The sequence below is a fragment of the Falco naumanni genome, chromosome 5 (genome assembly GCF_017639655.2).
Source record: "Falco naumanni isolate bFalNau1 chromosome 5, bFalNau1.pat, whole genome shotgun sequence".
Taxonomy (NCBI): domain Eukaryota; kingdom Metazoa; phylum Chordata; class Aves; order Falconiformes; family Falconidae; genus Falco; species Falco naumanni.
The window spans coordinates 45,810,041-45,825,258 of NC_054058.1; the positions used below are offsets into that span (position 1 = coordinate 45,810,041).

Consider the following 15,218-nt stretch of genomic DNA (forward strand, 5'->3'; position numbering starts at 1 on the left):
AAACGATTCCCACATCATCTCTCTGGCCTGGCTAATGCAGTACTTTCTGATTCCCACCATTCAGCACACTGATGCTGCAGGTCTAGTCTTTCAAAGGACAGTTCCTTTACTATCAGCTGTGAATTACTTGGATGCACTTTTTCAGGTATTCAGTGTCAAGAAATTGCCCCCAACTGGCCTGGGCTGCCAGGATTCATTGCTCACTCACTACATTTCTAAGCTTTCACTGTCATGTTTCAGTTAAGCTGTCCTTTATACTCATCATGATGATGAACATGGTAACACAGCTGGTTTTCCTTACATCCCTCCTAAACCCCTTTACCACAATGCTCATGAAGAACTCAAAAACACACAGGTTGCAATGGTTGCCTCCTATAACATCGATAAATACGGCCCGGTTGTTTCCTAGTTTGCCACTTTTTTTTAATAGGCAGCTGTAGCCCTTTAGAAGGTTAGCACGCGTTCTTTTTCCCTGCAGTCACGCACTAGGCAGGCTCAGGGATGCAATCAGTAAGTTCAAAACGACATTCATGGTGAAATACGTTGTTGAAAACCCACCCCATAAGGTACCCCCTGGCCTTGTCCAACCTTCCTCCGGCATCTTTCGCACAGCAAACCACCTCGATACTGCAGCGCCCTTTGCGCAGGGTGCCCGTGAGGCATCGCCGCCCCCCCCGGCAGCGCGCGGCAGCCTCGGGAGGCAGAAGGGCGCTCGCCCGCTCGTGCGAGGGCTCGCGGCTCGTACCCTCCGGCTGTGCCAGGCCCCTCGCTCGCCCCCCGAGGGCTACAGCCCGACCCCCGAGGCGGAGACCCCTTCCCCTGGGCACGCAGGCAGATTTCAGCCCCTCGCCGCCCCTCCGGGAGCGGGGAGTTCGGCGGGCAGTGCCGCAGCCGGGCCCGTGGCGCCTCCACCGCCCCCGCGCGCCCGGCGGGGCCGTTTGCCCGAGGTCGTTGCCTGGCGACGCCGACGCGTTACCGCCGCGGCCTGAGCGGAGCATGGCGGAGGCCGCCGGGCCGCCGCTTCCCGCCTCGGTCCCGCAGCCCCTGCTGGCCGCTTTCTTCGGGGCCGTGGCGCCAGGCAACCCGGTGGTGGACAGCTTCGAAGCCGAGCTGCGGGACGTCCTGGGCTTCCTGCGGCGGCTGGGAGGCGCGGGGGAGGCCAAGCCGCAGCGCCACGACATGCACCGCCGCGGGTAGGGGCTGCGCTGCCGCCCTCCTGTCGTCCCCGCGTCGCCACCCGCTCCGGGAGCCACTTGCCGTTCCCGCCTGACCCTTGCCTCAACCCCCCCTCCCTCGACCGCTCCCCGCACTCTGCTCGCCTCCTCCTGCCCCTTCCCCGCGGCGCCTCACCCCGGCGCCCGGCCCGGCCTGCCCGGCCCGGCCCCCGGGCACCGCCGCCCCCCTCTCCTCACCCCTTCGTTCCTTCCGGGCTCACTCCTCACCCCACAGGCCGGGGAGCCCCTTCCCTCCCGATGCCCCGACCTGGGAGCTAGCCAGGAGCTTGTTCACCTGGGTCAGCATTTCCAGCAGTGTGCCAGAACACTGGAAAACTGCTCGCATTATTATTTTTTTTTTAATTGAAAACCCTCAAAAATCTGAACAACTCCTTTTTCAGCACTTCCTAGAAGTTAATGCTCTAGGGGGAAAGCACAAGGTGGTGTGGAAGTTGGCAGCACCACTGCTGACTGTATCAAAGCTGCCTGAGCTTTCTGGTAGGAAAATCCCTTCACAGTGCTGGAGCAACTGGCAGCCTGCCAGTGGTGTGAGGGTGAATACTTGTGGGCACTCACACGCCTTCAAAAGATGTGCTCGCAGTGGGGCCACATGAGGATAACGCGACACAGCTCTTTTTGTGCATATGTCTGTGTCTACATTGGTATATTTTTATACACACAGATGCGGGCAGAGCATATGGCAAGTGTAATGGTGCATATTTGTTTGCTCGCTTACATGCATATCTGTGTGTATGCATAAATCTATATTTTGTAATGCAGTTAAGATAGAGCAACTGGAGTCAGTGTATGATTCATAGTGCATGCGCATGTCTTTTATAGACTGTGCATTTCTCATGTAGTTCTTCCTGCTGCATTTAGGTACATTATGAGATAAAAGTTCAACTGCTTCTTTTAAGGTAAAAGGTTGATTTTATATAGTTGTTATCTGAGCAGAGTTCTATTCTAAATATACAATTCTAACAGAAAAATTGAAAGTTTCCCAGGTAATCAAAAGTTCATTCAAAAAACAGCACAGGAGTTAGATTATAGAGTGGTTAGCTTATCACTTAGGTGCAGCTTCTACCCTTAAGTATTTCACTTGGTACTTTAGTCCACAAACAACTCTCCTCTAAAGGAGCTGTATATGTTTTCAGGATGTTCTCAGATTCTGCAGCCTGGCACTTGTCTGCGCTGGAGATCTTTCCTTTTCTAAGCTATCTAGATTTCCAGTTTGTTTATGTTGTATGTTCATCATCAGGTCTGGGCCTAGATCTATCATGCAGATATCAGTCTCCAGACTTTTGCCTCTAGTGTTTTGAATCTCAGTGTATTGGCTTTTTATATTGCTTCAGCAGCTGATTTCAGTGCTTTGCTGTTTTTAAGACTTTCTGTAGCATCAGACCTTCTTTTTTTGTTGTTGTTGTTTTAGCTGATCTGTATTCTTATTTTGAAAGTTATTCCCTCTAGGCCCCGTAGAAGAAGGAACACCACTCAGCTGCTTCCAGACACCACCAAAACACCTGATAATGAACACATTCATTGTATCTTCTGGTTGCAAGTTGGGCATGCTGAATCTGATCTGATTGCAATGTCATGCCAAGCTATTAGTTTTTGTGAAGTGTCTCCAAGTCTTTCTTTACTTTACCGTCTGGAATTTTTTGACCTGAGTAGTCTCTGTCTTATTCAAACTGGTATTTTGTAGATGTGACCTATGTCCACACATAACTCAGTTGGCATAAGAGTATTTTCTCATCCAAAGAATTCTGCAGCGTTCATCATGGAAATGAGAACTAATGCTATCTGAGTTTTGATCCCAGAAGTTACTGGTAGTGATGATATGTACAGAAATTCCAGGGCATTGAGTATGTTGAGTAACATGAAGCTCCCAGTAGCTCTGCATCTTCTGGCATTATTCATTTGTATAGGGGCAGTACAGAGATGGAAGACTGGAATTCTGATTCTTAGTATATATTCAGGCAGCTAGCAAAGTTATGAGTATTTATTTATGATTGTGAAATTTCAGAGCTGTTTCTTTTCTCTCTTGGCTCTCATTGATAACTCAAAATTGGAGCATGTGCTATTTGCAGAACCAGCCTTAGTCTAGTTGTGCCTAAGAATTTCTGAAGGTAATGGTTATTACAGATGCTTTCCTAAATGCTCTAAAGACTTGTTGCTGTGCCATTTATCAAACTACTTTTCCTGACATGGGTTGAGATTAAAGTGTTCTTGCTATTCAACAAGCAAGAAACCCAGCTTCCACATGGCAAGTATGTTCAGTTTAGAAAAGTAAAATTGTCAGATTAATTTCTCCAATGCTGCCAGCCCTTGGTGTTGATAAGTCAACAGTAAAGCTGTGATTTAGGCACTTAGAACACACCTAGAACACTAGAAATTAGAAACAAAAATTACTGAGGACTTACCCTGTACTGGAATCATGAATCTTTTCAATCAAAAGAAGTAGCAATCAAAACCATTTTTTTCCTCACCTAAATGAGAATTTGTTTTACCCATTTCTTTTGGCAGTGGGGCTATCCAAGGATTATCTTGAACTATTGATTTTATCTTGTGTTATGTGGTGTAGCCACCCTTATTTAACAAGGCATCTTTTCATCAGTGTGAGAGAATCCTTTACTACCTGTAGTAAAGACTTTTGGCCCAGAAATGTAGTCATGTGGGCCTTACCCTGTGCACACTATTATGGGATTAACCTTAGGGATTTTTTTTTTTTAATTCATAGAATGATTGGAAATAAAGAAACTTAATCTCTGAGCTTCAACAGCCCAGTATTTTTTAAAGAAACCACTTGCTTAACTTGTTATTCAGGTGTCCTATAGCCTGTTTAAAGCAAAGGCTGATGAGCTGTTTGGGAAGTGCCTCACTCTCCTGCTTTGTCTGTATCAAAGAAACATTCCTGTGTCATGAATTCATTAGCAGTTAGTCAGGGCATTGTAGCAGGTACTATTTACCTTGATCTTCCCATTGAAGCTGAAAGTCTAGTCAGATTTGTCACTTTGTTACTAAACTAGTTTATTACAGACTTGTTACTTGTTTAGTATATCAAAGAAGCTCATGTGTTAATATGAGCATTCAAAACAAAAGGTGAAGATGACCTTCACTAGGGACTTTTCAGTTGATCCATCTTAAAGAAGTTTATTAGTCTCACCTTCCAGAGCTTTATTCACAGTCATTCTTACTATCAGTTACTTTACAGCCTTACAACCTGATTAATGACCTCCTTCTTCTTCTTTCTATTATTCTTCTTCTTCTAATTCTTCTTCTTCTTCTTCCTATTCTTCCTATTCTTCTTCTTCTTTGTCTTTCTTCCTTTTCTTTCTCTCTCCCCTCCCAGTAGTATCCATCAAAACTACTTGACTCTGGAAGTCTTATCCTAAGTTTCTTCCTTTGATAGGCCAGGGGAACTCTGCTCATATACCTGACAGATTCCTTCACTTTGGAGCCTCTTAGCAGATTTATCCCTACTAACTGTAGAGGGATACTTCTCTCCATGTAAGAAGTCAGTAGCCACGCAGGCTGTTAATTGTTTACGTATTATGGACCATTCTTATACTTACGGAGGAACTCATTCCCCGTTTGGAAGGTGCTCTTCATTAGGTGGGGCTATAGTTTCCTTTAAAAAACCCATGCCTTAGAACGTTTACTCAGATTGCTGCTTTTTGTAAGCTAGTTTGTGCTGTTGGTGCATTTTTCCTTTGGGATACGCCTCTAGAATGTCCTCCTTATTTCTTTGCTGCTTACTTTCAAAAACAGAATTGTGCTGAGATGATACTTTAAGAAAGAAAAGGATTATTTGTTGTAATTCTGTGGTATAAAGGTCATTTTGACAGGTTTCTCATACAGCCATCTGTTTCACCTTGAAATGTGAAGGTGTCTTGCAGCTTTCTGTGTGGAAAAAATGATGTTACTTACTGTGATTTTTTTATTTGGAGTCTTCTTATAAGCTGAAATGAAGAGCTGTCTGGGAGACCATAGGAATGGATTCCAAGTTCCTGAATGTCAGAAAACAGTTTAAGAAAGTGTCTTGCATTCTAGTCTACCATCACTGTCTTAAAAGACAGTGTTCCAGCTACCTCATACCAGTAAGCATCAGGTTTACATGTGAGAATTCATCCAGAAGGTTATTTTCAAACATTATTTCCATTCTCTTCCTTGTAAATTGCTGCCTATGAATAATTAAGCTGTGGTGGTTTCACAAGGCACTCTTTGCTGAGGTTTCTGTACAAGAGATTTGTTAAGAGATACCTGGCACTGTGAACACAATCAATACTCTTAATAGTTTGGTAACAGGTTTCTTTTCTGAAAAATCCCTGTGATTATAAGTCTGTCTGTCTGATCAATTGTTGTTTTCTAGTTTGAACATAGCTTTCTTAAGGAAGTCTAGGGTGGGAAGGTTGTACACATGAAGGCACTAGCCCATCAAACAGCAGTCAGTAGGGACTACAAACCTGGCATGATGTAGTCAGTTCTGCTGTAGAGGAAGCAAACTGCTTAGAGCCAGTTACTGTTTATGGGAGGCTTGCTGGTTCAGCCAAATAAGTAATTTGTTACTCAAAATCATCCTTGATGACAACTGTGGCTAAAATAACAGGCAGATGCAAGAGAAGAGCATTGCAATGATTGCCAGAAAACCTATTTTAATAAATGTGTCATCTGCTTCTCTCTGAATCCTACCCTTTATGATCTAAAATTTCTGAACATTTCATACTAAATGCAGTTTATGCTAGAGGTTTTCTAATGACTTTCTTCTTTTGTGATTCATGGTATAGCTCTACATACCATGAGCTCTATAGCTCCATATACCATAACTCTGTGGTTTATTCCATGGCTACCAGTTCCCAAGTTTGCTGCTACCTGACATGCAATGTTATTTTGGGATCTTTTTTTCCTGCTCTTAGCATCTGTAGTTTCCAGCCCAATAATTGCTGTGAGCGGTAGTTCACTGAGTTTCTTTAAATTATCAAATTGTTTCTTCAAACAGAACCTCTCAAATACTAGCTGAAAGGTGGGACAGATTTTCCACCTGTGACCATGTTTGAACAATGCAAGGGGATTAATATGAAGACATCTTAGTAAGAATTTACACAGGAGAAAATTAATTCCATTTTAAATGTGTGATAAAAACTGGTGACAGAAATGAAACCCAGAAATGTCCTTGGCTGCTTGTTAAAACTAGTTTTAATGATCACTTGTTTTGAAATACGTAGAGGTTCAAATAGATTTGGAAGAAAGGAGTTTTCACAATTAGAAGTTTTTTTATTTGTTTACTTGTCATGAGAGCTCTACTGCCAGTTTAATCTGAAACCTTTTCTCCTGTATCTTTTTTAGAGCAAATACTTTGTTTAATATCTGGATCAAATATAAGCCTCGACTGCCAGAGTGGTATTACAATGAAAAACTTCTGAAAGTTGGTGATTCCCTTGTTCAGATCAAAGTAAGTCATATGAAAACAGAAAAGGCTCAGTCACAGTCTGTTTCATTATGTTTCTATGCTGCTTTAATTTTTAATATTTTACTGTAAACTTTAGAAACTAGCAAAAACTTTTACAAAGTAATTCCAGTGAGAGTTGTTGGTTTGTGTCTTTTGCTTATTATTGTAAAGTTGCCCTGATTTTTTATATTTACTATATCTGTATTTTCTATGCACCCATTGCCTTTTTGAATACCCCAAAATATTTCTTTAATATTTGTTTGATATGTCAACACAGTAGAGTACAGTATCTGACTACACCTGTAGATGCTGCTTAAACACAAATAACAATGATAGAGCAGTGCTGGTTTGTTCCACTGAAATGTCAACTCAGTGCTCAGTTAACCAAATGTGAATGTAAAGAATTGTCAGGAGAGGAACAGAGAACAAAACCGGGAGTGCAATTACACATTATACAACTATATCTATCAACAATGGTCCTGCGTCTTGAATTCTGTGTGCAGTTTTGGTCTCCTCAGAAAGGGTAAATTGCAACTAAAAGAGATTCAGGAGCTAGATTGTTGAAGACTTTGAGAGTATTTGAGGTATGTTACACTACGTGACTCTCTTTTTATACTCTTACCTGATCATCTGTTACTGGCTACTGTTGGAGATGGGATACTGGGCTAGTAACTATTGGTCTGACTCTGTAAGGCTGGTCCTATGTTATATTCTTATATAATATTTGTCCTTTATGTCTGCTGGGAAAGAAGCCCTCAAATGTGTGCCACTTACCACTTCAGTGATATTTGTGTCAGAAGATCATGTTCTAAAAACTGGAGTTTTCAAGGATAATTACTAAACAACACTCAGAAGCAGCTCAGAGATGTAGAGTTGAAATCTAGTTGCAAGTCATTCTTTTTGGGATTGAAGAAGTATGTGTGGTCCTGAGTGATACAGTTATGAAGCAGAAATACTGAAGCATTACAGAATTATAGGTTAATTTATTTTAAAGGTCCAGTACTTGAAAAGTTGCTTGAGAGAATACACCTAAAGTTTGTAGACAATTAGCATAATCTAGAGTAAGGGACAGCTCCTAAATAGATGCTATCTGCTTAATGTGATTTTATGTTTGTAATGATCCATCCCTGGATTTTTCTACTTTTTGCCATAAACATATTGGAAGATATTTATTTGGTCAATAATACTTGCCTAGCTTAAAACCCTTTTCCCAGAAAAGGAGAAAGCATAATTGGAAATCTGTCAATACAGTTTGAGGGGCTGTCTTTTGGAGGAACATACCCAGTGAAACTTCTTCTGCTATTATGTCCTTCATTTATGGAATCCAGCAAGGATAAATGCTATTTATGGAAAGCACATATATATGTGGCTACTAGGGGAGCTTTTCGGCAGACTATGGCAAAGGTATGAGTATCATGCAGATGTTATGAAGTGTTATATATCCTTCACTGCATCTGCCCTAAAGAATTCCCCAGAAGTGGCCTGCCTCCTGAGTCAAGAACAGCAAACTGAAGCTGAACTTCAGCAGCTCTCAGCACTCACTGGTAGGTTGAGGAAGGCATATACAACAGTCCATAACTGTGGAGTAATTTTAATTGAAGGTAGGGCTCATGGTATAGGTTTAGGAATGCTCACAAATTCTTAAGGAAGTTTGAATAACTGCATTAATTAATAGCCCCTTCATTGCCTGGGCAATTCCATTCATGTTTTCTTCATGTTCATGTTTTCTTCAAGTTTTCATAGCTTCGGGGCCCTAGGAATTTCTTGGAATATTACATGAAGCTTTTAGTGCTTGGAAGCTGCTTCTCTCACAGAGTACTCAATAAGGTTATTTCAAATGCTTCAAACCCTGCTTTCTGTACTTTACACTGGCTTATAGCACAACTCAGATGTAGTAATTTGGTCCTTATATTCAAGATGCTTAATGACCTGGCCCTAGATTGCCTAAAAGTAGTCTAGAATTCTGAGTAAAGACTTCTGCTTGCAACTTCAATCCTCTAGTGTAACGTGGTTTTTTTTATAGTAAAGTTGTCAATGTTGTTGAAAAAGTAGTTTTGCTGGCCAGCCTAAATATTTGAAATGAGTTCTCTTTGGAACTCCCTTTTTAAAGTGCAGTTCTTTGACTTTACAAATTTAGTTTTCATTCTATCCTTTTATTTCCCTGGAAGAAAAAAGAAGAAAAAAAGTGAGATGGATGCTAGTTACAAATTTTACTGAAAGGATGAATGTTCTTAACACCAAGTGCTGTGATAGGTGAGGTAAAGCCTATTCCATAAATACCCCTCATGACTCCTAGTTGAAAACTGCTGACAACTATTTTAAATTTCAATCTGCCTTTATGTTATATAATACTTAGTGATGTGTAGTCTTTAAAAATGAATTATTGAATATGAGTAGTCAGCGGGTGAGCACCGACTTTCTGTCCTCATGTTATTTTTTTAATGCCTTCTCAGTTTAGATTCCTTCCTATTATACATCTGCTATGTATCTTTTAGGACACACCTAAATTCATTGTGTCATATCGGTTAACCCATTAGTCATCGTACTGATCATTACTGACTCATTTTTTCCCCCTCCCTCTCTGCCTGTATCTGCCTGTTATCTCTGGCCATATTCAGGTATTTGAAACTGTTTGAGGGAGAAGCTACCTTTCTGTTATACATCAGCAACTAGCTTAATGGTATTCTGGTCCATGACTTTGGATTCTAGGAGTTATTATAGCCTGAATCTGGTATTAGATTACACACGGGTCTGAGTGCCCACAGCACTCGGTAAAAGTAAAAGTAAAAAGTAAAAGTTTCCGTGTATGGCTGCTGCTTTCACACAGTGAAGAGGACAATATGGCCATGTAAGTTAGACTCCTCAGATGATTAAAAATTCAAGGTAAGTGTTACTGTGGTGGTAGGAATTTATATTGGAAACAGTGAGTGCAAGGAAATACTTCTGAATTTTCTGTGATTAAACATTAAAGGATCATTTTTGCAAATAAAAATTAGTTACTTTTCCCCCAGAATTTGTCATGACTGGTGTCATGAGAGGTAGAGAAACCTCTAGATAATATTTACTGCAGGAAGTGGTGGAGGTGATTCAGTAAATGACACTTCCACATCTGAGTCAGAGCTGAACTATAGTCTCAGCATGATGTTACAGTGGTTCAACATGCTGCTGGGGAGCTCTGTTTTGAATGAATAAAGCTCAACATCCTGTTTGTTAACCATTCTTACAGGCCCAGGGGCAATTTCTGGTCTGCTAGTGCTGACTTCTTGGCCATACAGAAACTTCAGTTGTCACTTGTTTCATTCTTTTTTAATGCATCTTATTCTTTGTCTTTTCTTCCTCTCTGCTTTTTACAAAGAAAGGTTTTGACATCAGGGAAACAAGGGAGAGAGAAGTGATGATGTCTGTATATTGTTTCTAAAGTTCTGCATTATGAAGTACTTTTCTCAGAAGTGTAGTATCATTATCATTACTGTTGCAAAGCTGGGACATTCCAGGAACCCTTTGAGTTTATTACATTAGCTCAGGATCATACTTCACAGCTGTTCTCTGATATGTCATATTTCAGATTAAAATAAACAGAAGCTCCCAAACCACAAGCTCCTCTTTTAAGTACCTCAACATTTCTTATGCTGAGTGTTCACATTAGAAATTACATTGGTGAATGTTTGTATTAAACTTTACTGTTTCACTTCCATCTGCTCTTTCATATTGATACTTTTTTTCAAAAAGATAGTAAAAAAAATCATGTTTTATAGAAATTGAAATGTAATATACAAATTATAAAAAGAACATATTATTTATTCTTCAGGAATATAAGTTGGCACTTCTACAGTGCTATGGAAGATACCTTCAGCAGTTTGTTTCTATAAACCTTGATGATATAGATGATGTGCATCAATTTACATCCATCTTTTTTCCAAATGGTTTCAGAGACAAAAATGCAGTACTTACGGTAGGTTGGGGTTTTTTTTGTTTGTTTGGTTGGTTGGTTGGTTGTTTTTTTTTTTTCAAAGACATACACAGATTCAAAATAAGTAGCCTATTTTATCCTCCATAAATATTCTTCATATGAATTAAATAATAATATTAACTAGTATTTAACAGTTTGTCAATATAAATTGTATTGAGGTTTAAGTCATATGTATGCTATGATCATTTGGAGTTGGTGGACATTTTCAAGAGAATATGAGTGTTTACGCTTTTCTGGCATAAGCCAACCTATCAACTGAATGTTAAAAAGGCAATTTTCTCTGAATGGGTTATTCTGTAACTGTCTGCAGCAGTTTTTGCTCTGAAATAGTTGCTATTAACAACTGTCAGAATCAGGATATGGACAAAATTCGATAACTGTCCTGCAGTTGTAGAAATTTCTGTATGTTGTGATCTAAGAACTGGGCAGAGTGCAAGAGAATTAAAACATTCTACAGCAATTTGTACCATAAATGTGCAAAACTACTACATGTAAAAAAAGGCTCATGACAGTAAAAAAGCAGCATGGATTACTATCAATAGCTTATTTGCTCACTATGATCATAAGAGGCAGAATGCTGAACAGTTTTGTGAGTGCTCTAAGCTCTGGGAAGCTAAGTGATGTCAAGGGTATGTTGGCATTCTTTTGTGTTAATTGCTTATTGAGGTAGGGGCTTTTAATTTATCATTTGTTATCCATGGAAGAAAGTATTTCAGTAGGTGTAAGGGGAATGCTAAAAATGTATTAGATTTTATCTTAAGCAGTTCTCTGCTGAGAAGCTCTATTTTCAGTACATGGTAGATACTTCAAAATAAACTAATTCAAGTTATTTTGTGATCAAGAACAACAAAAGGAAACTGTAGACATCTCCTGTGTATTGAGCTAATCAAATTCATATTCCTCTAGTCAGAGTTAGATTGTAAATAGGTGTTTAGTGAGGAGAAAAAAAAGCAGAGAGTTTACTTAAAAGCTAGAAGCAGATGTCATGCTAGAAGAGATACACTGTTTATTTTTGTTTTGTTTTGTTTTTCAAACATAGTTCAGCTTCCTAGAGAGATTATGATCAAAGACTATGTTAATTAATTTTATTTTGGTTTTTAAAAAATGCTTTGTAAATAAATCTGAAGTTCCAGAGATGGCTTCTCCTGTTTTCTGTATGTCTGCCTAAACTTTGAACCAATCCTGGTGTTATATGTTATCATGTGTCTATACTAAAATACCTGTTCTACCACTTGGCCTTTAGACACTGAGATAGATATCCCTACATTTTCAGGTATGGAATCTAATTTGACAATGATCTCTCCAATTGGAAATGGATAATGATAGTGTGTCAAATGATTACGTCTAAAGGCTTTGTATGTCAATTTTTTTTGCCAGAATTCTGTGGCTGGCTATTGTTTTTTAGTGTAACACTAAGGAAATAGTAGAAATAGAGTTCCAGGGCTTGAATCTTCCAGTTTCAGTGAATTAACTGCAAAAAAATTAATATAATTTCAAATATTATCAGGTTAGCAGGCTTCTTAGAGGTTGATAAGTACTGACTGGTCATGTCCTACTTAGCTCATTTTCTCACATGTTGATTTGTTCAGATGATTCTGTACTCCAGACAAGACTGAGATCACATCATGTTAGGCGTTACAAGGAAGAGAAGGAACAATGCATCTGTAGAGGAGAAAAATAATGGATGAGAGTAAGGAATAATGTGTCTGTGATACAGAGGGAGAGGTGCAGAAAAGTTAAGACTTGCCTTAGTTTCCAGGGACATCTACAGAGAAGCCAAGATTCTTTGAGTATCAGTTTAATGCCTTGTTCATCCCTTCTCCCTACACCCCTTTAGGCAGCCCTAGTGCACTGGGTGCATTTTCATCCTAGGACACAGTGGAAACTCACTCAGGCTAATGGTACAGCAACCTTAAAGCTTTAGGACTTTCTCCAAATTCTAATGCTCATTTCAACATCATGCCGATTTGTTTTCTGGTATGCTTGATCTTTTCATATGCATCATTTTGTTGTACTTTGCTGATGTGAAACTGACATATGCATCTATTTTATCTCTCTATATATTAATTTTATGTATATTTCTATGTGTTTTAGTTCCATGCTTTGCAAGAGAGAAATGTTTGCATTTATCAGATGGTTTGCAGCGGTGACAGACATCTCCAGAATCAAGAGTCCCTGAAGACTTGTTTCAATGTCTTGTCCTCATTACGACTCACTATGCAAGTGGCTCTACCTCAGGAGAATTTGTGTTGGCTTATCTACAATGGTACCTCAGGCTTTCCATTTACATTTCTTTGCTAAGCAAACCTTTTGAGGGAAACTATACATATTCTTTAAGGTCAATCCAAGATAATGAATAAAACTCTAGTTAGTCTTCAATCACAGTAAGGTTTTCTTATTTTTTTTTTCTAAAATAAGGATTTGTTAAACTTAAGTTTCTAGTGTTCCTTTTTCAAGTGAGCTGTTGTAGAAGTAATAGCTTTTTTATCGTACCTGTGGTTAGAGTGTACTAACAAAATGAAATCTAACAGCATTTTAAAGTGAACCCTGATTGAAAAAAAGCCTCAAAAATTTTTTAATCAATAAAATATTTGTGTTCATGAGTTTGGGTTAGTTTTGGGGTTTTTTTTTGAAAGGGGATTGCAGATCTAAGAGTAGAAGATGGTTGTCTGACATTATGTCTTTCCATTTTTTAAATGATAGAGTTAATAATGACACTATTCCAAAAAATACCATATGACATTTAAGAATTTGAATCTCTGTATATGATTTTAGTGTGCTACATACCAAAAAAACCCCAACCCAACAAAAAAACAAAGAGGAAAAAATGAAACTTCTGTGAAGTAGATACATAGAGACTGGTGTATCAAGATTTTTATTTCAAGAAGAGCAATAATATATTTTTGGTTTGAAAGGCAATGCTATTTAGTCAAAAGTAAAAAGGCTGTTATTACTTTGCTCTACTATGGTCAGTTGTTGCAATATAAATTGAGACAATAATGTGGTTTTAATTTAATTTTGGAAAATGTACTTTCTCTGAGCTTTAATTGGTCAAAAATCTTATAATTTTGTTTTGCTGGGACTGCCATTGCCATCAGTCTCTACTTTTGAGGTCTGTTTTTTGTTTGACTGTTTCTGTGGGAGAAGAATTAAAATTAAAATATACTCACCTGGCATTCTTAAGTCCCACTACCTCTGTGTGGGACAGGTCTCTGTACCAAGCCTAGCCAATAATCTAATCTAATCTAACCTAATTAGAAGTTGGCAATAACTCAGATTTTCCCCAGTTCCTGACCGTTTTTCTGCAATTTCTGGCAATAGATTTTGTGCCTTATTACAGATTTGACTGTTAAAAGGAAATCTTCTTAATGCTTGCTCCATGCTTATTGGGATAATAATACCCTTCTAGCTATGACAGTTGACATTGTGATGCCTCCCACTGCCATAGGTGTCCCATTCTGAATATTCATACAGACAGAAGAATAGTTGGGTTTTTTTCCCTCCAAGAACTGCAATATCTTTTATACTTCTAGGGCTGATTTTTGAAATGCAATTTTGTGACATAGCCTAAATTAAGATTTTTTTTGACAGGATTTTATTTGTAAGTAATTTTGATGCTCTTGAAAACTCTAGTCACAATTTTCTTCATTTAAGTTATCATACTTACTGTCACATAGTAGTGGCATTGTCTGCCAGGACAGTGCCATGACAGATTAAAACAATTATGTAAGGTAAGATCTGTGAGGAGAGGTAATTTTTTTTTTTTTTTAAGAGCCTGGCATTTGGGGATAAAAATAAGATTTTACCCTCTGTCTGTTACTTAATAAAAATTTTATGTAGTATATTTTTAAGATTTCATTCTTCTATTATACTACTTCATTGTATTAGTATTTTTGAAGCTAATAATGCCCAAGAATTTAATGGCTCCACCTTCTCTAATTTAAAAGTAGTTATAGAAAAATAATTAGTTTATTTTTCAGTCTCTGGAAGTAACAACCCAGTTATTAAGAAAAAGTTTCATTTGGTTAGTTTAACAAATTTAATGTAGGATTATAGAATTTGCCTATTTTCTGTTTTTTCTTTTTTTAGGTACTCTTCATATTTACACCATATGCAGACGTTTGATGATGCTAGGTCAGTCTGCTAAGGTATGGCCAAATAAATAGAAGCATTTTAAAAATTTACAGAAGATTTGAAAATACACCTGTATTTTGCATAACACTATACTCTTGACTTTTCTATAACATTGTCATTGCCAAAAGTAGCACTTTTGTCACAAGGGAATAAAATGTCTAGATTGCAAAATAGCTGATTTCTAAGCCCTCATGCCTTCATGACTCTGCCTTTTCCTTAGTTGTGGAATGGAGCCCAGCATAATGTCTTGCTGGTGTTTGAGATGAGATATGTTGGACTGTTTCAGAGGGTTCTCGATGCATGTTTTTTTTTTTGACAACTGTATCAAGTCCCAGGAATTGGTCGTTTGTTTCTTAAGATGTGGAAATGTACTGACACCTGGTGGCAAGGTTTTCAGTTGTAAATACTTGACAAAAAAAGACCTGGCCTTTACCCCTTGCCCTTTTTTTTTTTT

General features: G+C 38.7%; 1 protein-coding gene across 1 annotated transcript in view; it reads left to right on the forward strand.

Annotated features, from left to right (window-relative positions):
* Positions 1-996: 996 nt before the first annotated feature.
* The window catches only part of CFAP54 (cilia and flagella associated protein 54), a 116,271-nt gene continuing 102,049 nt past the window's right edge, over positions 997-15,218 (forward strand). Inside the window, exons 1-5 of the mRNA XM_040596088.1 lie at positions 997-1,193; positions 6,558-6,663; positions 10,469-10,612; positions 12,725-12,896; positions 14,720-14,778. Of these exons, the coding sequence (XP_040452022.1) occupies positions 997-1,193; positions 6,558-6,663; positions 10,469-10,612; positions 12,725-12,896; positions 14,720-14,778 (678 nt within the window). The remainder of the gene's footprint in view (positions 1,194-6,557; positions 6,664-10,468; positions 10,613-12,724; positions 12,897-14,719; positions 14,779-15,218) is intronic.